The sequence below is a fragment of the Tetrao urogallus genome, assembly GCF_951394365.1.
Source record: "Tetrao urogallus genome assembly, chromosome: 2".
NCBI lineage: Eukaryota > Metazoa > Chordata > Aves > Galliformes > Phasianidae > Tetrao > Tetrao urogallus.
In genome coordinates, this window is record NC_136814.1 from 87259565 (window position 1) to 87284138 (window position 24574).

The 24574-nt window shown below is 46.2% G+C and overlaps 2 protein-coding genes across 2 annotated transcripts; both read left to right on the plus strand.

The window, feature by feature from the left end:
• Positions 1-5807: 5807 nt before the first annotated feature.
• LOC306958837 (glutathione S-transferase-like) lies at positions 5808-11205 on the plus strand. The gene is made up of 6 exons (XM_079550423.1): positions 5808-5909; positions 7009-7060; positions 8023-8155; positions 8855-8996; positions 9670-9801; positions 10967-11205. The coding sequence occupies exons 1-6, from the start codon at positions 5823-5825 to the stop codon at positions 11084-11086; spliced, it is 666 nt and encodes a 221-aa protein (XP_079406549.1). The 5' UTR covers positions 5808-5822; the 3' UTR covers positions 11087-11205.
• Positions 11206-18206: 7001 nt separating this feature from the next.
• LOC306958834 (glutathione S-transferase-like) lies at positions 18207-23772 on the plus strand (the record flags this gene model as incomplete). Its single annotated transcript, XM_079550420.1, has 6 exons — positions 18207-18293; positions 19137-19188; positions 20055-20187; positions 20750-20891; positions 21791-21922; positions 23653-23772. 6 exons carry the CDS (start codon positions 18207-18209, stop codon positions 23770-23772), a joined length of 666 nt encoding a protein of 221 aa, XP_079406546.1.
• Between the last annotated feature and the right edge of the window lie 802 nt (positions 23773-24574).

Sequence of the window (24574 nt, forward strand, 5' to 3'; positions counted from 1 at the left end):
TTCCAGAAATAAAGTTGACGTTTAAATGTTCGTTCAGTGACTCCTTGCTGCTACTGACTCACCTGAGGGCTCTCCTGTTCTCTCTTACTGGTGATTCCTAGCATTGCTGGAATACGTAGGAGCTTAGCCTGAACAGTGGACAACGTGCCTGTCCTGGAAAGAGCTTGGCAGAACCTGCAGGTTCTGGCCTAAGGGAGATGAACTGTTTGAATTCAGCTTTCCTCTGAACTGAGCTGTTCCTCGGCTTGGTGTACGTTGGGATCGTGGTTCTGCTGCACTTCTGTTTTGTCAGTAGCATTTCAGCCTCTTGTACGCCTGCTTCTCCAATACCTCCTTTAGCAAACTCAGCTGTGGCTGCCTGCCATGAGCACTCGATTGAAAGAGGAATGCTTGAGGGCAGCTGTAGAGTTGAGAAGCTGTTATGGCTGAGGAAGGAGGTGTCTGCCTGGCCTCAGGCAGTAGCAGGGCCCTGACACAGGTAGCTTTGCCTTGACTGCTGCCAGCTGATAGTGAACTCAGTTTTGAGCTGTGTGTGACAGTCCCTGAAATCCAGCTGTACTGAGAGGCCAGCAAGGAAGTGGAGTACGTAACTCCGTGCTCAGCTCGTCACCCACGTGTGTGTGTAAACGCAGCAGCAGAAACCAGAAAGATGTGGATGTTGTAGCGCTGCCAGCGTGAAGCTGGGCCACCTCCAGGCCCTGAAGCTCCTGCTATCGCCACCTGCTTTTAGCTAAGCCTCTTTCCAAGGGCTGCCCCGGCCCTGCGCTTTGGGTTTTTGATGAAAGCCCTGTTGATACCTCGCTGGCGCCGAGCTGACCGCCGAGCAGCGCTCCCACCGAGCCGAAGCCGTTTCAGCTTCTCATGCGCCCCACCCCTCAGCACCCGGCAGCACGGAGCCTCCCGGGGCCGCCCACGTCCGGCACGGGACTCCAGGACGGGTCTGGAGCTGCGGGGCTGCAGCGGCGGTACAGGGAGCGGTCAGCTGTAGCGGCGGCTTCAGCGGCGGCTTCAGCGGCGGTACTGGCGGCGGGTGGTGCGAAGGGCTCGGGCCGAGCCGAGCTTTGGGGAGGCGGCCAGACTGGGGGTTCCGGCCGAGGGAGCAGTCCGCCAGGGCAGCGGCGCTGGGAGCGGGACATACTGGGCTGGGGCCGCGGGGACAGGGCAGCAGATGTGGGCGGTTCGTGACTCTCTTTGGGCCCAGCAGTGCTGCTCAGGAAAGGTACACGTTTGCTACGCAGATGTGAGTCGATGCTTTCCAAGGAGGTGTGTTGCAGAGCGGTAACAGAATCCGTTCAGCACGGTGCCAGCACAGTAGGTGTTGAGCCCAAAGCCCAGAGCTGGTCCCTCAGCGGTGCCGTTGCTGGAAGATCTCTGCTCTTCCTCTCGTGCCCCAGAGCTTCAGGCCTTGGCCGGCGTGTGAGGGAGCTGTGATGGACAAGTGCAGCCTGGTACAGGGGTTCTTTTGCTGACGCTGGCGAGCGTGGCTTTGGCTGGGTTGCTTTTTACCAGCTGTCCCTGTGCTTTGGGGAAGGTCAGGGAAGTTTTCTCTTTCTGCTTAGCTAGCCTGCCCTTGTAGTGCATTTCCCAGCCTGTACGCACAAGTTGGAGGTTGCAGTGCTCGTCCAGTGCTGGTCCATGGTGTGAGGGCCCCGAGTGCAGCTCTGTCCTCAGCCTATTTCTGGAGCACCATGGAATGAAGTAATTCTGAAAGAAATGCTGTTTGGGAGCACTACTTTTATTGGAGTAGTGCAAGTCATCCCCTTAGAGGAGAGAGAAATAGAGCATAGATTGTGGTCTTCTGTGTGTGCATGCAATGTAGCCGTAACTTGGCACTTTCCTAAATAGCTTATGGCTGTTGAGGTATTTGTTAGGCATCAAGCAGCTCCAGTTCAATTTGTCAAGACTTTATCAGGTCCTTCTTATCAAGCACCTATTTATGTGAAAGGAGAACTTTGCTGAAGGAGACTGAAATGTCTGGGAATCCCCAGGGCGCAAGCTGTTAGCTGAGCAGAGGTTTGGAGCCCCTGTTGCTTGGGCAGAGTTCTGCAAAGCCTGGGCTCTTCCTCATAGAGCATGTTGAAGATAGCACCCAACATAATGAGCTTCCGAGGACATGGGTGTTTCTGTACTCAAAGTCAGACCGTTTATTGCCAAGAAGACCCAAACCGTAACTGCAAGCTAAGCAGCAGAGAGAAAGGGAGCAAGCTAGAGAGAAGAAAATCTCAAAGCAGGGGATGTGCTCCTGAGGAGAGAGTCGTGATATGAATGTGCAGAGAGAGCTTTAAAGGCAACAGTGAGCAGGTAACTCCCTGGAGCTATGTTACTGATAACTGCAGGGCTATTTGTGCAAACTTATCCTTGAGTGTAAAAGATTGTTTGGTTAATATCTACCCAGCTGGATTATGAAGGTGGAAGTCATGAGAAATGTGTTGTGGGATTGAATGTGTGAGTTGCATTTTAGGTGTGCTGAACACATGGAGTGACAGTTCAGAAAATCCAAGAAGTCCCCAGGTGGTGTGAATGATACAGAACACCAGATGTGTGCTTTGTGTGTGCAACAAGGCAGGGCCGGGCATATCCCTGCAGGTCTCCTTAGTCACAGCTGAAGCTCCCTTCCCTACATTCCCTCCTCCTCCTATCAATACAGTAACACAGTGCAGTTTGTGCATGCACCAGTTTCCCTTACATTTTAAAGACTGGCTTGGATTTTTGAGCATAGCTCCAGCCCAAGCCAAGGGAATTCTGACACATTTTATGGGAGAGGAAAACTGACAAGGTTTGATGATGCAAAACATTCTTACGCTTGCTCAGGAGATCAGTATTGTATGTGAGAAACCAGTTATTACATAGATCTGTGTTATTATTTTAAAGGAAGACCCCGGTGGGAACGGGGTGGTGGCCAGCAGCAGCACCAGTGCTGAATATTCTCTCTGTTAAGTTATTAAGGTATATATTAGAGATTTCCCCTAGCTTTTCCACCTGATTGTTCATCTGAAGAGAGAAGTACTTAAAAATCAGATGCCTTCACACATGACAGATTTTGACTTTTTGAGTGCATTCAGCTGGCATCGGTTTGGGTATTTAACGTGATTCAAGTGTTTGATGAAGGTTTCCTCCTACCCATATTTAGGTCTACTGAATGGAGAGCAGCAGGAAATCTGTGCTGTCCATCACCATCTGTGAGGAGCACCAGAAGGAGCAAGCCCTGTACTGTAACAGCTCAATTCTTTAACTACAGCTCATTCTCCCTCTCTGTAATAGCAGAATAATGTCCTGGCCCACATTCAAGCCTGGGGTGATTCAGCACTTTTTCACAAAGCACACTGACCTTTGGTGCGTGTGTTGCCTACAGATTAAACAGGAAATTAGACAGGAGGTTTTGGGCAAAGGAGATCATACGATACTAAACTCTTCTGACTTACAGCAGCTCTGATTACTGTTAGTAGCAAATTGCAATACAGTGAAAATGGGAAGTATAAGATTTGTTTCTGTCACACTTGTCCAACACGATGGTGACCTCTCACAAGTGTTACGTATGTGCACTGTTGGCATTACTTTATTGACTATTGTAGGTAATAAGTGATTAAAAGTAAATGTCTTAATTGCTTAAGATACGGTGTTTCCCAACAGCGGAGAAATATCTGCAGTTTGCTTTGTAGGAGAGGTTAAAAGCTCCATAACCTCAGGACAAAGCTGCTGAGAGCTCAGAGCGAGTTCCCGTCTGTGCAAGGTAAGCTTTTTGGCTTTTGGATTTGCCTAGGGAATTGGTGTACTTGATGCTAAAGTCAGTGGATGGATTTTATGGATTAAATGCCATCAGGTGCGTTCTTTGCTAACGTGGCATACAGAATGAAGAGAGATCAGCTTAGATCTCAGAAGTGTGAAGCGGTTGCTGTTCTAGAGACAATGGCATGCTGCTTACAAGGGGGATATGTTTTGTTGTAGCCATTTGCTTTCTGCTGCAGTTCATACTTCAGCTTGTTTGTTGACTTGTTTTTCACAATCGTGACATGAATATAAAGTGGGTGCTGCCTACACTGTTGCTGTTTGCTGTGCCCTGGTTCTGAATGGGGCAGGTGCCCACGTGCCTGGAGACAATTATTTCTTTAAATCCCAGCATGAGCTGGAGTAGAACCGAGCAGGGATTTCTCTGTGGCTCTGCCTGTGCTGATGGACAGCAAGATGTTAGCCAAAACAAAATTGGGCACTGGCCTAAAGAAAGTAGAGGAACAGAGACTTATTAAATTGAGTGCAGTGCTGGGAACGATAAGGTAAAGTCTTTGTCCTTCCCCCCAGTCCTTATCCATAAGGAACTGAGGAGCAGAGAGGTCCAGGAAGGCTGGACATTGCTCAAAAATGAAATTCTAAAGTCACAGGAACAAAGTGTCCCCCTATGCCATAAGATGAGCTGGTGGGGAAGAAGGCCAGCCTATCTTATCAGGGAACTTTTGCTGAGACTCCAGGAAAAAAAGACAGTTCTCTACCTTGTAAAGGAGGAATCTCCATCCTTTAGTGGATGTGACAGGCAACATTACCAGTGAGGGTGAGAAAAAGTCTGAGGATTTTAATACCTTCTTTATTTCTGTCTTCAATAGTCAGAGCAGTTATGGGCAGAGTACTGAGCCCTGTGAGCTGGAAGACCAAGATGGGGAGCAGCATAAAGCCCCAGAATTCAGGAGGAAGTGGTTAGCAACCTGCAGGTCCCCTGCACTGTTTCAAGTCCATGGAGCCAGAAGGTAGCCACCTGAGGTTATGGAGGAAGTTAGTGGAACAGCTTGTCAAGCTGCTTTTAGTTGTTTCTCAGCTGTTCTGGACAACCAGGGATGTTCCAGAAGCCTGAAGGCTTGTAGGGTGATGCTTAGGATCTACTAGAAGGGTTGGAAAGATGATCCAGCAAACTGTAGTTCCGTCTGCCTGACCTCTGTATCAGGGAAGGTCACAGAGCAGCTTAAGTTCTATCACATGGCTTGTTCTGGACAAGGAAGGATTCAGGCATAAACTGCAAGAGTTCATGTAAGCAACATCCTGCTTGACCAACCTGCTCTCTTTCTATGACCAAGTGACATGCCAAGAGGATGAGGGAAAGTCTGTGAATATGGTCTACCTGGTCTTCAGTGAAGGCTTTGACAGTCTCTCAGTGGTGAAGCTGGCAATCCATTGCTTGGACAGACATACACTGTGCTGGTTAAAGAAGAGGCTGGGTGTCCGGACCCAGAGAGTGCTGCTGAATGGAGATAATGCAGTGTTGAGATTTGGGTCCCTCCCTGTAACAAACACACTGAGTCCCTGGAGCACATCCAGATAATTCCAGTGAAACTGTGGAGGGTGTGGAGCACAAGTGTTATGAGGAGCAGCAGAGGGAATGGGGTTGTGTGGTCTGGAGCAGAGGAGGCTCAGGGGAGACCTTATTGCCTTGAACACCAGAGGAGGTTGTTGCGTGGTGGGGGTCGGCCTCTTCTCCACGGTCATAATTGACAGGGCAAGGTGCTGGCCTCAAGTTGCACCAGAGGAGTTTCAGGTTAGGAAAGCAGGTCCAGATATTAGGAAAACAATTTATTCTCAGCCATAACAGTGAGGTATTAGAACAGGCTGCCCAGGGAAGAGGCGCACTCACAGTCCCTGCAGGTGTTCAAGAAGAGCACAGATGTAGCACTGAGGGACGTGGTTAGAGGGTGTATGGGGATTGCTGAGTCACTGGTTTAAAAGAAGACAACTTTGAGCGGTGCTTGAGAACCCGTTGGAGATTGATGAACAGATTCTGATCCTGCTTGATTTGTGATAGTCCTTTGTTTTATCTATCAGGAAATCAGATACGTCGAGACATGTCTGGGAAGCCAGTTCTGCACTATGTCAGTGTACGAGGCCGAATGGAACCAGTGAAGTGGCTACTAGCAGCTGCTGGAGTTGAGGTTTGTATATGGTTGTTATACTAAGAGCACGTGACAAACACTCGTTTATAGTATTCTTTATTAATAATGGGACATACCAGCAGTTTCAGATTCTCCCTTTAATGCACTGCACAACCAGAACCAAGCCTGTGATGACAAAGTTCCTGTTTCTCTTCCAAGCATCGTGTGTCAGTCCCACTGTTAGCATTGTACATCCTTGTCCCTGGTGAGAAGTGAAAGAAATGAGTTAAAACCACAGCACAGCAGAACTTGTCTCCTCCGGTCTGAGGAGATGAGTCCTTCAATTTCTGATGGCCTCTAGTTTGTTCTCAGTGTCCAAAATAGCTTATATTTATATTAGTGCTGGTATCAGTGTAGGAGGACTGCTCTGAAAGTAATGCCCCTTTTTTTATTATGTTTGCCCATGATGTCAGAGGTGGATTTTGTTGTTGTGGCAGTGGAGGTTGAATGTTCCTGGCAATATTTCATTCCATGTTGTTGCTGGGAGAAAGATGTCAGACTGCCCCTCTGCTGCCACCATGGCATCCGCCGTCAATGTGCGTATGAAGGAAAGGTGTGGAATTGAATTCCCCCATGCAGAAAAAATGGTGCCCATTGGCACTGACCAGTGCTTTCTGAATAGTTATGGAGGCTAAATAGTGGATGTGAGCACAGCAATGAGCTTCAGCAGTTTTCAACAGTGATGTGGAAGACTAGCCATATTTCAGATGGTCGTGCATATTTTTACTAACAAGGCATGCAGACTCTTGTTCATCACTGAGGAAAACTCACAGCTAATGATGGTGACTGTTTTGAAGTGCAGTGTTATCTTGGTGATATTTTATTCTACTAAACAGTGTTCTTCTGCTCTTTATATGAATTGCAGTTTCCATGGGGGGGAGGAGGGAATGGAGGCAACACTTTTGGAGCAACCTTAGCATGCCCAGAAGATCTATGAATGGAATGGCAGAGGTATTAGGAGACAATATGGCAAAGGCTAGCTAATTCCTTAAAACCCGATTTGGCATTTCTGCTGCATTGTGTTTGGGCCCTTGTGTCATCACGAGCAGAAGTTAAAACATGAAATCAGAATACAATTTTTCTTCTGTATTCCCTGCAGTTTGAAGAAAGATTTGTGGAAACAAAGGAAGATCTCCGAAAGTTAAGGACAGGTAATTTTCCTTTAGTTTTTTAATAATTCAATAATAATGATGATTAGAATTTGTTTGTCCTAGATCACGAGAGTTAACTTTTGTTTCTTGGAAAACCTAGATTGGCTGGTACAGACAGACAGACATGTGCTGTAGTAAGCATCACCTCAGGGTCCATCTGGCACAACTCCTGCTCAAGCAGGGATACCCAGAGTAGGTCCCCAGGACCACATCCAGGCAGCTTTTGAAGATCTCCAAGGAAGAGACTCCACAGACTCTGGGCAAACTCTGCCAGCACCCCATGACCCACACAGTAACTGTGTTTCCTGGTGTTCACGTGGCACCTTCTCTGTATCAGTATGAACCCATTGCCAGTTACCCCATGTCTGTGCATTTTCTCCAGTCACATCATCATGAAATTCATTCATATTTTAGGCTGCCCACAAAGCTGTTGTTTGATAATCTGTATGGAGCCAGAGTTCTAGATTTCTGAGTTTAACCTGCACAGGTGTGGTCCTGTTTTCCTTGCAGCGACTCACATTGCCCTCTATAGATTCCATTGCTGTGAGCATGGTTTCTCCAAACCAAATTACGCATCTGTGGTCATTGCTTGTCTTTTCAAAGATATCTAACTCAGAGTGGCATTTGCCATCCTGATCTTCCTCAGGAAGGGATTTACCCAACTACAGTCTCATATCAAGTTGTATTTAGCTCTTGCACTAATCATGGGAAACACCAACCGTTATTTGGCCAATGTAAAGTCAGTGTAGGAGTCACAAAGACATATTGATGTGTATATTAACTCTAAACATGAACATAAATATTAACAGTAGTCCAGGTTTCCAAAGTACTTTTCCCACATTGTATAAGGAGATTGAGGAAGCATGCCACAAATGAAAAACAACATTGGTTATTTTCCTGTGTCCCCATAGATGGTCTTCGGTCACAGATGCTCAGCATCTCCTTATCTTCTTCTTCCCCAGATGGATCCCTGCTGTTCCAGCAAGTGCCCATGGTGGAGATTGATGGGATGAAGTTGGTGCAGACCAGAGCCATCCTCAACTACATAGCAGGGAAATACAATCTCTACGGGAAAGACCTGAAGGAGAGAGCCCTGTACTGTACCAGTACTACCTTTGTTAGCTTGTAGCTGGTGCTGCTTTTCTGTGTGACACAAGAATATCTCTGCGTACATGTAACTCACAAGAAGTTTAGATTCAGGGAGTTTTCTTAGAGCATGTGTTGACCGTGAGTGCAGGTGATGTGTACAATAGCAATAAATAGGTGGATAGGATAAGAAGAAAGGCAGCAGGGAGTTTCTGAAGATCAGAGATCAGTGCTTTATCAGGGGAAAAAAAAAAAGCACTGGCATTCCATGGTTTAACCTGAAGATTGTTAATAGGCTATTCCGTACATTATTCAATAGAGGTCAGACATTCACTCAGGGAGGTGGTGGAGTCACTGTCCCTGGCAGTGTTCAAAAGGTGTATGGATGAGGAGCTACGAGATATGGTTTAGTAGCTTGTGGTAGCATTGGGAATGGGAGGATGGTTGGACTAGAGAATCTTGTAGGTCTTTTCCAACCTTGTGATTCTATGATTTCAGGATATTTATTAGAAATTGTATAAACACACATGCAAATTCTTTAATTGGGTTTGAAAAGGATTATATGCTGAGAAGTATTATATATGAGAAGTATTACTCCTGTTGAAAAAAGAAGGAGCACAGCCTTTTACTGTTGGGTTCAAGCTAGTTTCTTTTGTGCTATTCAGATCTCCTATATTTGATTTGACCAACTGGATCTGTTCCTTTCAGAATTGACATGTATGTGGAAGCAATGGCAGATCTGTATGAGTTAATCATGAACCATGACTACAAACCAGCTAATGAAAAGGAGAAAGATCTTGCAAATATTATGGACAAGGCCACAAATAGATACTTACCAGCCTTTGAGAAGGTACGTGGCAATGATTTAGTAGCTTAATTAATATTGTTTTCCTGAAACTTCATTCCTGGTCTACACAATCTTTTTATTCAGACAAAAGGAAAGGAAAAATTCCATGTAAATGCTTTGGCTGTGGTGGGAGTGAGATAAGGCTGGAGACAGAACACCTCAGAGGAGACAGAAGACACTGCAGATCTAGGAGATATGCAGAGCTGCATCAACCCAGGACACACTGAGTTCCACAGATGTCCATGTTTCAGTCTGCATTTGTTTCAGAAAAAAGCCACAGTAGCACTGGGTTCTACCTGAAGCCTCCTCCTGAAGCACAGGACCCTCTGACCAAACATGCATTAGAAGCATTGCAGCACACATACAGAAGAAGGATTGCAAGCCCTTTTACAATTGGAAAAGAAAGGAAAAGAAAAAAAAAAAAAAGGAGAAGATGGGTGAGCTTGGAAGCAGGATGTCAAGAAACAGCTGCCAGGAAAAAGAAAAAGAAAAGCTGTAGAAGGGAAAGGACAGATGTAGAATGGCTGTGATGACAGAGTGGTGATCTGCTTGCAGTACAGATGTTCTCATTACTTCTTCTTGCTTCAGGGACAATTCCATGAAAAAATGACCTTGCTTTAAGTAACAATAAGTGGCATGCCTACATATCACACCTGCTTCTGTTCCATGTTTCTAGGTTTTGAAAGACCATGGGCATGACTTTCTTGTTGGCAACAAGATGAGCAGAGCGGATGTGAATTTACTGGAAACCATTTTAGTGGTGGAAGAGTTCAAGGCTGATGCACTTGCAAAATTTCCTCTCTTGCAGGTAATTGCATAGACAGTTTTAACGGAAATAAACCACAGCAGAGCCACTGATTTAAACTGGTTGAGAAAATACGGGTTTGGGTGGCTAAGAAAAGTCAAATACTCTGAGTGGTACTGGCCAGCCTGAAATACTGATAGTTATGGTGTCACTTCAGCCACCAGGGTATTGAAATGTATAGTAGGTTGAAGCATAGATTCCTAAAATCCCTTAATACCTTGAGTTTGAATAGAGTCACAAGAGCTCCTGATTCCAGCTCCTGGCTCCACAGAGGATCACCTGAAATTCAACCCATTGTCTGAAATCAAACACTCCTTGAACTCAGGCCCACTGCCCTGGGCTGCCTGTTCCATGCCCATTGCCCTCTGGTGAAGAACCTTTTTTAAATTCCCAGCCTGACCCTGGCTGGAGAGATTCCCCATGCCATTCCCTCCGGCCCTGCTGCTGTCACAGAGCAGAGCTCAGCACTGCAGTTGCTCCTTGTAAGGAGCTGCAGGGCCATGAAGTCCTCCTATCTCTTGCTCTCCAAATACTTTGCCATTTGTGTAGCCCCATGTGGATGCTGTAAGAGGTTTATGTCCTTCTTACATTGTGGCAGCCAAACCTGCACACAGTGCTGGAGGTGAGGCCGCACAGCACAGAGCAGAGCAGGACAACCCCTCCCCTCTCCCAGAGGCAGCGCTGGGCCTGAGGCACCGCAAGGTGCGTTGGCCCTTTGGGCTGCCAGGCACACTGCTGGCTTTGTCCAACATGTCATCAACTTCATCATCAGCGGGAATTACAGACCCCTTTTCTTTGGGCTGCTCTCCAGCCTCTCTACTCCCACTCTACATACCAATAATCTGATGTTGCCACATCTCAGGTGCAAAATCCAGCATTCATTCACTCATGTTAAACTCTGTAGTGGGCTACTACCAGCCTTCCAGTTTTTTGGGAGCTCTCTCTGCAAGGTCTCCCCACCTCTTGGAGTGTCAAGTGCTCCTTTAACTTTGGATCGTCCATAAACCTACTTTGGATGCGTCTGAGTTCTGCATTTGCATCATTTATAAACACTCTAAAGAGAAATGGCCCCAAAATGCAGCCACCAGGCTCATGTAACCCAATGTACTGTTACTCTGAGAGTTGCCATTGGTCTTAAGCGTAGTGATGTTTTCTTTTTGTTTTGTAGAGTTTTAAAGCAAGAATGAGCAATATCCCCAGCATCAAGAAATTCCTGCAGCCTGGCAGCCCAAGGAAACCACGTCCACAGGAAAAAGACATACCAACTGTGGTAGCAATTTTCATTTGAGCAGCAGCCTAAGCACAGTGCAACTCCATTCCATTGTCTGTGGCATTCCTGAGAAGCAAAGTGAAATTAATGAAATTAGTTTCACAAGTTTTGTATGCACATTGGCAGGTGAAATGTTAACTCAGTTGTCTCAAATTTAACAAATTGCTTTAAATGCTTAAAGATTTCCAGAAATAAAGTTGACGTTTAAATGTTCGTTCAGTGACTCCTTGCTGCTACTGACTCACCTGAGGGCTCTCCTGTTCTCTCTTACTGGTGATTCCTAGCATTGCTGGAATACGTAGGAGCTTAGCCTGAACAGTGGACAACGTGCCTGTCCTGGAAAGAGCTTGGCAGAACCTGCAGGTTCTGGCCTAAGGGAGATGAACTGTTTGAATTCAGCTTTCCTCTGAACTGAGCTGTTCCTCGGCTTGGTGTACGTTGGGATCGTGGTTCTGCTGCACTTCTGTTTTGTCAGTAGCATTTCAGCCTCTTGTACGCCTGCTTCTCCAATACCTCCTTTAGCAAACTCAGCTGTGGCTGCCTGCCATGAGCACTCGATTGAAAGAGGAATGCTTGAGGGCAGCTGTAGAGTTGAGAAGCTGTTATGGCTGAGGAAGGAGGTGTCTGCCTGGCCTCAGGCAGTAGCAGGGCCCTGACACAGGTAGCTTTGCCTTGACTGCTGCCAGCTGATAGTGAACTCAGTTTTGAGCTGTGTGTGACAGTCCCTGAAATCCAGCTGTACTGAGAGGCCAGCAAGGAAGTGGAGTACGTAACTCCGTGCTCAGCTCGTCACCCACGTGTGTGTGTAAACGCAGCAGCAGAAACCAGAAAGATGTGGATGTTGTAGCGCTGCCAGCGTGAAGCTGGGCCACCTCCAGGCCCTGAAGCTCCTGCTATCGCCACCTGCTTTTAGCTAAGCCTCTTTCCAAGGGCTGCCCCGGCCCTGCGCTTTGGGTTTTTGATGAAAGCCCTGTTGATACCTCGCTGGCGCCGAGCCGAAGCCGTTTCAGCTTCTCATGCGCCCCGCCCCTCAGCACCCGGCAGCACGGAGCCTCCCGGGGCCGCCCACGTCCGGCACGGGACTCCAGGACGGGTCTGGAGCTGCGGGGCTGCAGCGGCGGTACTGGCGGCGGGGAGGTGCGCTGGGTTCGGGCCGAGCTTTGGGGAGGCGGCCAGGTCGGGTGTTCCGGCCGAGGGAGCAGTTCCGCCAGGGCAGCGGCGCTGGGAGCGGGACCTATTGGGCTGGGGCCGCGGGGACAGGGACAGGGTGGTTTGTGACTCTCTTTGGGCCCAGCAGTGCTGCTCAGGAAAGGTACACGTTTGCTACGCAGATGTGAGTCGATGCTTTCCAAGGAGGTGTGTTGCAGAGCGGTAACAGAATCCGTTCAGCACGGTGCCAGCACAGTAGGTGTTGAGCCCAAAGCCCAGAGCTGGTCCCTCAGCGGTGCCGTTGCTGGAAGATCTCTGCTCTTCCTCTCGTGCCCCAGAGCTTCAGGCCTTGGCCGGCGTGTGAGGGAGCTGTGATGGACAAGTGCAGCCTGGTACAGGGGTTCTTTTGCTGACGCTGGCGAGCGTGGCTTTGGCTGGGTTGCTTTTTACCAGCTGTCCCTGTGCTTTGGGGAAGGTCAGGGAAGTTTTCTCTTTCTGCTTAGCTAGCCTGCCCTTGTAGTGCATTTCCCAGCCTGTACGCACAAGTTGGAGGTTGCAGTGCTCGTCCAGTGCTGGTCCATGGTGTGAGGGCCCCGAGTGCAGCTCTGTCCTCAGGAGACCATCGCCTATTTCTGGAGCACCATGGAATGAAGTAATTCTGAAAGAAATGCTGTTTGGGAGCACTACTTTTATTGGAGTAGTGCAAGTCATCCCCTTAGAGGAGAGAGAAATAGAGCATAGATTGTGGTCTTCTGTGTGTGCATGCAATGTAGCCGTAACTTGGCACTTTCCTAAATAGCTTATGGCTGTTGAGGTATTTGTTAGGCATCAAGCAGCTCCAGTTCAATTTGTCAAGACTTTATCAGGTCCTTCTTATCAAGCACCTATTTATGTGAAAGGAGAACTTTGCTGAAGGAGACTGAAATGTCTGGGAATCCCCAGGGCGCAAGCTGTTAGCTGAGCAGAGGTTTGGAGCCCCTGTTGCTTGGGCAGAGTTCTGCAAAGCCTGGGCTCTTCCTCATAGAGCATGTTGAAGATAGCACCCAACATAATGAGCTTCCGAGGACATGGGTGTTTCTGTACTCAAAGTCAGACCGTTTATTGCCAAGAAGACCCAAACCGTAACTGCAAGCTAAGCAGCAGAGAGAAAGGGAGCAAGCTAGAGAGAAGAAAATCTCAAAGCAGGGGATGTGCTCCTGAGGAGAGAGTCGTGATGTGAATGTGCAGAGAGAGCTTTAAAGGCAACAGTGAGCAGGTAACTCCCTGGAGCTATGTTACTGATAACTGCAGGGCTATTTGTGCAAACTTATCCTTGAGTGTAAAAGATTGTTTGGTTAATACCTACCCAGCCGGATTATGAGGGTGGAAGTCATGAGAAATGTGTTGTGGGATTGAATGTGTGAGTTGCATTTTAGGTGTGCTGAACACATGGAGTGACAGTTCAGAAAATCCAAGAAGTCCCCAGGTGGTTTGAATGATACAGAACACCAGATGTGTGCTTTGTGTGTGCAACAAGGCAGGGCCGGGCATATCCCTGCAGGTCTCCTTAGTCACAGCTGAAGCTCCCTTCCCTACATTCCCTCCTCCTCCTATCAATACAGTAACACAGTGCAGTTTGTGCATGCACCAGTTTCCCTTACATTTTAAAGACTGGCTTGGATTTTTGAGCATAGCTCCAGCCCAAGCCAAGGGAATTCTGACACATTTTATGGGAGAGGAAAACTGACAAGGTTTGATGATGCAAAACATTCTTACGCTTGCTCAGGAGATCAGTATTGTATGTGAGAAACCAGTTATTACATAGATCTGTGTTATTATTTTAAAGGAAGACCCCGGTGGGAACGGGGTGGTGGCCAGCAGCAGCACCAGTGCTGAATATTCTCTCTGTTAAGTTATTAAGGTATATATTAGAGATTTCCCCTAGCTTTTTCACCTGATTGTTCATCTGAAGAGAGAAGTACTTAAAAATCAGATGCCTTCACACATGACAGATTTTGACTTTTTGAGTTGAAGCTGAGAAAACCATCAAAGTAAATTGACATGACAAAGAGTTTTGTCAAGCAGGTATTCCCTTTCTTACAGGGCTGAGTGCATGGGGGATTGCTCCCACCAAACATGCACACCAAGAGAAGCAGCAAGTACGTATTTAAAGGCGTAATTTCTGCATTCTTTCATTACGTTCTAAGGACAAGGGCAGAAATAACATCTGTAGTGGTCGTGGGATGTATTCTTGCTGTAAATTTCCAACCTCTTAGTGAAGGTAGCCCAAATGAGTTCCCACTGATGTTACACTGGGCAGAGGTATCTGTTTTGCCATCTTATCTTCAACAACAAGACATCTATTCTACAGTCTTGTCTTCAATTGACAACATGCTCCATGGCCTCCTCTGCACTCTGTTCTTGAGCTTACATTTATGCAAGCCTCCGTCCTTCAGTTTCTATCTACTCAGGCTATGCGAATGGCTGTTCTCACAATATGGAAAAGCTGTTCTCATGATCCAGAGTGCAAACTGCTGACTTTGTTTTGGGTATTGGCTGTGGCTCCGGTGCTTGGTGAGGGTTTTCTCCCACCCATATTTAGGTCTACTGAATGGAGAGCAGCAGGAAATCTGTGCTGTCCATCACCATCTGTGAGGAGCACCAGAAGGAGCAAGCCCTGTACTGTAACAGCTCAATTCTTTAACTACAGCTCATTCTCCCTCTCTGTAATAGCAGAATAATGTCCTGGCCCACATTCAAGCCTGGGGTGATTCAGCACTTTTTCACAGAGCACACTGACCTTGGGTGCGTGTGTTGCAAAGAGATTAAACAGGAAATTAGACAGGAGGTTGGGGGCAGAGGAGATCATAAGATACTAAACTCTTTGGTATCAACACAGTTATCAAATAAAACAGTTGGATCTCCTGATAGCAATCTTTGTTCATCACCTCCTACTCTCATTAGCAGCAATCATTTTCCCCAGGTCAAATCCAGGGTAGTTCTTTCTCAGAAAGAAAAAAACACTTCTGTTTTCAAAAATGAGGTTCTTCAGATGAAAATATCCTAAAGGAACATCCCCTACCTCTAAAGAAAGGGGAGGAACCTGACAAAGGATTCCAGCTGAAATTATTGTTCTAACTTGTGTAAACAGGTACAAAACTGCAAAATCATGAAATATTTTAATTAAAATTGGATTAGAATCATGCTATTTTTTTCTTCAACTATGGAAGGTTTTTGGCAGCGGTGACTATTGTTAAGTAGCAAGTTGCCACGCTGTGAGAATGTGAAGTATAAAGTTTGTTTCTGTCACGCTTGTCCAACACGATGGTGACCTCTCACAAGTATTACATATGTGCACCGTCAGCATTAGTGATGAATTCTATTGTAGGTAATAAGTGATTAAAGCTAAATGTTTTAACTAAGAAACAGTGTTACCCAACAACAGAGTTGTGTCTGCAATTTGCTGTGTAGGAGGGGCTAAAAGCTCCATAACCTCAGGACAAAGCTGCTGAGAGCTCAGAGCGAGTTCCCGTCTGTGCAAGGTAAGCTTTTTGGCTTTTGGATATGCATGGAGGATTTGTGTACTTGAATGCTATAGTCTGTGGATGGATTTTGTGAATTTAATACCTTCAGGTGCATTCTTTGCTAACATGGTTTTGTGCATCAGACGATTAATTAATAATTAACTGCTTTGTATGCACTCAGTTTGAAGAGAGATCAGCTTAGATCTCAGAAGTGTGAAGCGGTTGCTGTTTTAGAGACAATGGCATGCTGCTTACAAGGGGGATATGTTTTGTTGTAGCCATTTGCTTTCTGCTGCAGTTCATACTTCAGCTTGTTTGTTGACTTGTTTTTCATAACTGTGACATGAATATAAAGTGGGTGCTGCCTACACTGTTGCTGTGTTTGTTGTGCACTGGTGTTTAAAGGTGCAGATGCCAGGGAGTCAAGCATAAACTGCAGGGGTTCATGAAAGGAATGTCCTGCTTGACCAACCTGCTCTCTTTCTATGACCAAGTGACATGCCAAGAGGATGAGGGAAAGTCTGTGACTATGGTCTACCTGGACTTTAGTGAAGGCTTTGACCCTGTCTTTCTGTACTCCTGGTGAAGCTGACAACCCATTGCTTGGATCATAGAATCATAGAATCATAGAATCACTAAGGTTGGAAAAGACCTAAAAGATCACCCAGTCCAACCATTCACCTATTCCCAATAGCTCCTACTAAACCATGTCCCTCAACGCAACATCCAGTCTTTCCTTGAACATCCCCAGGGTCGGTGATTCCACCACCTCCCTGGGCAGTCCATTCCAGTGCCTGACCACCCTTTCTGAAAAGTAATACTTCCTCATGTCCAGCCTGAATTTCCCCTGGCGTAGCTTGAAACCATTCCCCCTGGTCCTATCACTAATGACACGAGAGAAGAGGCCGACCCCCAGCTCACTACAACCTCCCTTCAGGAAGTTATAGAGAGCAATAAGGTCTCCCCTGAGCCTCCTCTTCTCCAGGCTGAACATTCCCAGCTCCTTCAGCCTCTCCTCATATGGCCTGTGTTCCAGACCCCTCACCAGCTTCGTTGCCCTCCTTTGAACACGTTCCAGGGCCTCGATATGGCATGAAGGTTTTGTGTTTTGAACATTCTCTGCCAGGCAATTAACTGTAACTGCTGTGTATGTTTATGATGTGCATAAACACCGTGCTGGGAAAAAAGTGGCTGGGTGCCCAGGCCCAGAAAGTGCTGCTGAATGGAGTTAATTAAATGCAGTGTTGAGATTTGGGTCCCTCCCTGTAACAAACACACTGAGTCCCTGGAGCACATCCAGATAATTCCAGTGAAACTGTGGAGGGTGTGGAGCACAAGTGTTATGAGGAGCAGCAGAGGGAATGGGGTTGTGTGGTCTGGAGCAGAGGAGGCTCAGGGGAGACCTTATTGCCTTGAACACCAGAGGAGGTTGTTGCGTGGTGGGGGTCGGCCTCTTCTCCACGGTCATAATTGACAGGGCAAGGTGCTGGCCTCAAGTTGCACCAGAGGAGTTTCAGGTTAGGAAAGCAGGTCCAGATATTAGGAAAACAATTTATTCTCAGCCATAACAGTGAGGTATTAGAACAGGCTGCCCAGGGAAGAGGCGCACTCACAGTCCCTGCAGGTGTTCAAGAAAAGCACAGATGTAGCACTGAGGGATGTGGTTAGAGGGTGTATGGGGACTGCTGAGTCACAGCCTGAACCTCTGATTGATCACCTGAGGTGAGCAATGAGTCAGCCTTGGGAGCAAGGTGAAAGCAACTCACCTGTGCTGCAGGAAGGGGTGGAGCCTGGCTCCAGCTCTTGTAGATGCATTTAAGAGCTGGCTACCAGGGGGGAAGGATCTCCTCTGAAGATCCAGCTTCCTTGGAGTTTTGTAGGTGAGCCCAGGATACAGGCAAGCTTTCTATCTATTCTCTTTTTGCTATTATAATCTGTTTTTCCTAACTCTCTTGTTTATTTTGTAGTTATAACATCTTAAAATTCATTGATTATACAGAGGGCATGGTTGGAGAAGACAATCTTAAAGGTCTTTTCTAACTCTAGTGGTTCTATGATTTTATTCTATGAATGTGAACGAGGATAGAGGGGAAAATTCTTCCTATCACTTTATAGTGGACCGTAAACTCCAGCAGAGAAACTGCAGTAATTACTGAGTTTATGCAGATCTTCAGACTGAGCGGAATGCTTTGGGCTGGATGCAATCTTTGCTTTGCAAGTTCTCTGATATGGGCCACTTGCTGTCAGTACGCAGTTATCCTTAACTAAATTGCATGTGTGAAATACAGTACTGCTTTCCAATACGTTCTCACTCTTGTCTCCTCTGCTGATTTGATGAGAGTCCTGCATTATCAGTCACTGGTTTAAAAGAAGACAACTTCGAGCAGTGCTTGAGAACCCGTTGGAGATTGATGAACAGATTCTGATCCTGCTTGATTTGTGATAGTTCTTTATTCTAGACAGAAGGACATCAGATACGTGGAAGCATGTCTGGGAAGCCGGTTCTGCACTATGCTAATATACGAGGCCGAATGGAACCAATAAGGTGGCTACTAGCAGCTGCTGGAGTTGAGGTTTGTATATGGTTGTTATACTAAGAGCATGTGACAAACACTCGTTTATAGTATTCTTTGTTAGTAATGGGACATACCTGCAGTTTCAGATTCTCCCTTTAATGCATTGCACAACCAGAACCGAGCCTGTGATGACAAAGTTCCTGTTTCTCTTCCAAGCATCGTGTGTCAGTCCCACTGTTAGCATTGTACATCCTTGTCCCTGGTGAGAAGTGAAAGAAATGAGTTAAAACCACAGCACAGCAGAACTTGTCTCCTCCGGTCTGAGGAGATGAGTCCTTCAATTTCTGATGGCCTCTAGTTTGCTCTCAGTGTCCAAAATAGCTTATATTTGTATTAGTGCTGGTATCAGTGTAGGAGGACTGCTCTGAAAGTAATGCCCCTTTTTTTATTATGTCTGCCCATGATGTCAGAGGTGGATTTTGTTGTTGTGGCAGTGGAGGTTGAATGTTCCTGGCAATATTTCATTCCATGTTGTTGCTGGGAGAAAGGTGGCAGCAGTGGGGCAGTCTGACACCATGGCATCTGCCATGAATGTGTGTATGAAGGAAAGGTGTGGAATTGAATTCTCCTGTGCAAAAAAAATGGCACCCACTGACACTGACCAGTGCTTTCTGAATAGTTATGGAGGCTAAATAGTGGATGTGAGCACAGCAATGAGCTTCAGCAGGGAGAGGGATGAAGAGACAATATGGCAAAGGCAAACTAATTCTTTAAAACATGGCTTGGCGTTTTGAAAACAAAATTCCCATCAGCATTGTGTTTTGGGCCCTTGTTGTGTCACAACAAGTAAAAGTTAAAACATGCAGTCAGAAAACAGCTTTTCTTCCGTATTCCCTACAGTTTGAAGAAAGAATTATGAAATCAAAGGATGATTTCCAAAAGTTAAGGACAGGTAAGTTTCCCTTGGTTTTTAATAATTCAATAATAATAATAATGAATAGAATTGTTTGTCCTAGAACGTGAGAGTAATTTAATTTCTCTTGAGAAGAAAGCCTAGACTAGCTTGTATGGAGTCACGTAGTCATAGAATCATTGAAGCTGGATGGGACATTTGAAGGCCATCTAGTCCAACTCCCTTGCAGTGAACAGTGAGATACAGTAATCATCACCCTGGGGTCCATCTGGCATGACTCCTGCTCAAGCAGGAACACCCAGAGTAGGTCCCCAGGACCACATCCAGAAAGCTTTTGAAGATCTCCAAGGAAGAGATTCTATAGCCTCTGGGCAACCTTTGCCAGCACTCCATCACCTACACCTGCTGGCACCTTCTTTGTGTCAGTGTAAGTCCATTGTCAGTTGCTCATCTTGCTCTCCATAGATTCCATTGCTGTGAGCATGGTTACTCACATTTTCTCCAAACCAGATTACACATCTGTGGTCATTGCTTGTCTTTTCAAAGATATCTAACTCAGAGTGGCATTTGCCATCCTGATCTTCCTCAGGAAGGGATTTACCCAACTACAGTCTCATATCAAGTTGTATTTAGCTCTTGCACTAATCATGGGAAACACCAACCGTTATTCGGCCAATGTAAAGTCAGTGTAGGAGTCACAAAAACATATTGATGTGTATATTAACTCTAAACATGAACATAAATATTAACAGTAGTCCAGGTTTCCAAAGTACTTTTCCCACATTGTATAAGGAGATTGAGGAAGCATGCCACAAATGAAAACCAACATTTGTTATTTCCCTGTGTCCCCATAGATGGTTTTCATTCACAGATGCTCAGCATCTCCTTGTTGTCTTCTTCCCCAGATGGATCCCTGCTGTTCCAGCAAGTGCCCATGGTGGAGATTGATGGGATGAAGTTGGTGCAGACCAGAGCCATCCTCAACTACATAGCAGGGAAATACAATCTCCATGGGAAAGACCTGAAGGAGAGAGCCCTGTACTGTACCAGTACTACCTTTGTTAGCTTGTAGCTGGTGCTGCTTTTCTGTGTGACACAAGAATATCTCTGCGTACATGTAACTCACAAGAAGTTTAGATTCAGGGAGTTTTCTTAGAGCATGTGTTGACCGTGAGTGCAGGTGATGTGTACAATAGCAATAAATAGGTGGATAGGATAAGAAGAAAGGCAGCAGGGAGTTTCTGAAGATCAGAGATCAGTGCTTTGTCAGGGGAAAAAAAAAAAAAGCACTGGCATTCCATGGTTTAATCTCAAGAATGTTCAAATAGGTTATTCAGTAGATGTCAAACATTTCAATATATTTGTTAGGAATTGTGTAAATCTAATGTTAAATTGAACATACCTGGTGAGAGTTTTAGAGTGGGTTTGGATGCACATATGCCAATTCTGTATTTGGGTTTGAAAAATTTTTAGTGCACAGAAGTGTCTGCCCTGGTGAAAAAAGATGGAGCACAGCCTTTTACTGATGTTTAAGCTTGTTCCTGTTGTGATATTCAGAACTCCTATTTTTGACTTGACCAACTGGATCTGTTCCTTTCAGAATTGACATGTATGCGGAAGGATTGGCAGATCTGTTTGAGTTAATCATGTACCACGAATTCAAACCAGCTAATGAAAAGGAGAAAGATCTTGCAAATATTATGGACAAGGCCACAAACAGATACTTACCAGTCTTTGAGAAGGTACGTGGCAATGATTTAGTAGCTTAATTAATATTGTTTTCCTGAAACTTCATTCCTGGTCTACACAATCTTTTTATTCAGACAAAAGGAAAGGAAAAATTCCATGTAAATGCTTTGGCTGTGGTGGGAGTGAGATAAGGCTGGAGACAGAACACCTCAGAGGAGACAGAAGACACTGCAGATCTAGGAGATATGCAGAGCTGCATCAACCCAGGACACACTGAGTTCCACAGATGTCCATGTTTCAGTCTGCATTTGTTTCAGAAAAAAGCCACAGTAGCACTGGGCTCTACCTGAAGCCTCCTCCTGAAGCACAGGACCCTCTGACCAAACATGCATTAGAAGCATTGCAGCACACATACACAAGAAGGATTGCAGGCCCTTTTGTAACTGAAAAAGGAAAAAAAGGGAGATGGTGAGCTGGAAGCAAGGTGTCAAGAAACTGAGGCACGGGCTACATGCAGAGAGCCCCAGTGCAATATTCCCCCAACTGAAGCAGAAACAGGTGAGAAATAAGGGAGCTACCTATCATTTGAAAGAGACCAAGATCTCCTACAATGGCCTGGGCTGAATTTGCGTCTCTTGCAAATTTTGTACAGTGCTGGTTGTGTTCCATGATGTGTAGACCAACACTGAGAGAGGAAGTGCTCAATTACAGGGGCTACAGAATGGAAGGCAAGAGGGCTAGTCCTCAGCTGCCAGGAAAAAGAGAAGAAAAGCTGTAGAAGGGAAAGGACAGATGTAGAATGGCTGTGATGACAGAGTGGTGATCTGCTTGCAGTACAGATGTTCTCATTACTTCTTGCTTCAGGGACAATTCCATGAAAAAATGACCTTGCTTTAAGTAACATTAAGTGGCATGCCTACATATTACACCTGCTTCTGTTCCATGTTTCTAGGTTTTGAAAGACCATGGGCATGACTTTCTTGTTGGCAACAAGATGAGCAAAGCAGATGTGAGTTTACTGGAAGACATTTTGTGGTTGGAAGAGTTGAAGCCTGATGCACTTGCAAAATTTCCTCTCTTGCAGGTAATTGCATAGACAGTTTTAACGGAATTAAACCAAAGCAGAGCCACTGATTTAAACTGGTGGAGAAAATATGGGGGGGGAAGGAAAGGAGTGTGTAATTAAAAGCAAATACTCTGAGTAGTACTGGCCAGCCTGAAATACCGATAGTTATGTTGGTCTTCTGTGACCTCAGCCACCAGGGTATTGAAATGTATAGTAGGTTGAAGCATAGATTCCTAAAATACCATAACACCTTGAGTTTGAATAGAGTCACAAGAGCTCCTGATTCTAGTTTCTGGCTCCACAGGGGCCCGCCCTAAATTCAAATTCAGCGTTTGAGAGCATTGTCCAAATGCCCCTTGAATGCTTCCTCCCCCTTTCCTCTCCCCTGGTGAGACCACCTCTGAAATAGGTGTCCAATTTTGGGCCCCTCAGTTCAAGAAGGACAAGGAACTCCTTGAGAGATTCCAGCACAAGGCCACAAAGATGATTAGGGAAGTAGAGCATCTCCCTTGTAGGATAATTCTGAGGGTGCTGTGTCTTTTTCGCTTGTTGAAATCTGAGGGGTGACATCATTAATGCTTATAAAGATGTAAAGGTTGATTGTCAGGAGGGATGGAGCTCAGTGACATACAGTTATAGGACAAGGGGCACTGGATACAAGCCATAACAAAGGGGATTCCACATAATTTTGAGAAAAAACTTCTTCCCGGTAAGAGTAACAGAACAGTGGAACTGGCTGCCCAGAGAGGTTGTGGGGTCTCTTTCACTGGAGACATTCAAAACCCACCTGGATGTGTTCCTGTGTGACCTAATGTAAGTGTTCCTGCTCTGGCAGAGGGATTGGACAAGATGGTTTTTCGAGGCCCCTTCAAATTCCTGTGATTCTGGCAGCTTTAGGCCATGCCCATTGCCCTCTGGTGAAGAAACATTTTTAATTCCCAGCCTGACCCTGGCTGGAGAGATTCCCCATGCCATTCCCTCAGGCCCTGCTGCTGTCACAGAGCAGAGCTCAGCACTGCAACTGCTCCCTGTGAGGAGCTGCAGCTGCCATGAAGTCTCCTCTCAGGCTGAACGCATGAAGGGACCTCATCTACTCCTCCTATCTCTTGCCCCCCAGCCACTTTGCCATTTGTGTAGCCCCATGTGGACACAGTAACAGGTTTATGTCCTTCTTACATTGTGGTAGTGGAACCTGCACACAGTGCTGGAGGTGAGGCCGCACAGCACAGAGCAGAGCAGGACAACCCCTCCCCTCTCCCAGAGGCAGAGCTGGGCCTGAGGCACTGCAGAGTGCGTTGGCCCTTTGGGCTGCCAGGCACACTGCTGGCTTTGTCCAACTCATCATCATTCAGAACCCCAGCTCCCTTTCATTGAGGTGGCTTTCCAGCCTCTCTCCATATATACATCAAAGGTTCCTGCATTCCAGGTGCAGAACCCAGCATTCATTCACTCATGTTAAATTTAATGTGGTGGTGACTGCCAGCCTTCTAGTTTTTTGGGAGCTCTCTCTGCAAGGTCTTCCCCCCTCTAAGAGAGTCAACAGCTCCTCTTAAATTAGAGTTGTCTTCAAACATGCTTTGGATGCTATTGAGTTCTGCATCAGCATCAATTATAAACACTCTAAAGAGAAATGGCCCCAAAATGCAGCCACAAGGAGCCAGCCACCAGGTTTGTGTAACCTAATGTACTGTTACTCTGAGAGTTGCCACTGGTCTTAAGCTTAATGATGTTTTCTTTTTGTTTTGTAGAGTTTTAAAGCAAGAATGAGCAATATCCCCAGCATCAAGAAATTCCTGCAGCCTGGCAGTGCAAAAAAACCACTGGTTCAGGAAAAAGACATACCAACTGTGGCAGCAATTTTCAGTTGAGCAGCAGCCTAAGCACAGTGCAACTCCATTCCATTGTCTGTGGCATTCCTGAGAAGCAAAGTGAAATTAATGAAATTAGTTTCACAAGTTTTGTATGCACATTGGCAGGTGAAATGTTAACTCAGTTGCCTCAAATTTAACAAATTGCTTTAAATGCTTAAAGATTTCCAGAAATAAAGTTGACGTTTAAATGTTCGTTCAGTGACTCCTTGCTGCTACTGACTCACCTGAGGGCTCTCCTGTTCTCTCTTACTGGTGATTCCTAGCATTGCTGGAATACGTAGGAGCTTAGCCTGAACAGTGGACAACGTGCCTGTCCTGGAAAGAGCTTGGCAGAACCTGCAGGTTCTGGCCTAAGGGAGATGAACTGTTTGAATTCAGCTTTCCTCTGAACTGAGCTGTTCCTCGGCTTGGTGTACGTTGGGATCGTGGTTCTGCTGCACTTCTGTTTTGTCAGTAGCATTTCAGCCTCTTGTACGCCTGCTTCTCCAATACCTCCTTTAGCAAACTCAGCTGTGGCTGCCTGCCATGAGCACTCGATTGAAAGAGGAATGCTTGAGGGCAGCTGTAGAGTTGAGAAGCTGTTATGGCTGAGGAAGGAGGTGTCTGCCTGGCCTCAGGCAGTAGCAGGGCCCTGACACAGGTAGCTTTGCCTTGACTGCTGCCAGCTGATAGTGAACTCAGTTTTGAGCTGTGTGTGACAGTCCCTGAAATCCAGCTGTACTGAGAGGCCAGCAAGGAAGTGGAGTACGTAACTCCGTGCTCAGCTCGTCACCCACGTGTGTGTGTAAACGCAGCAGCA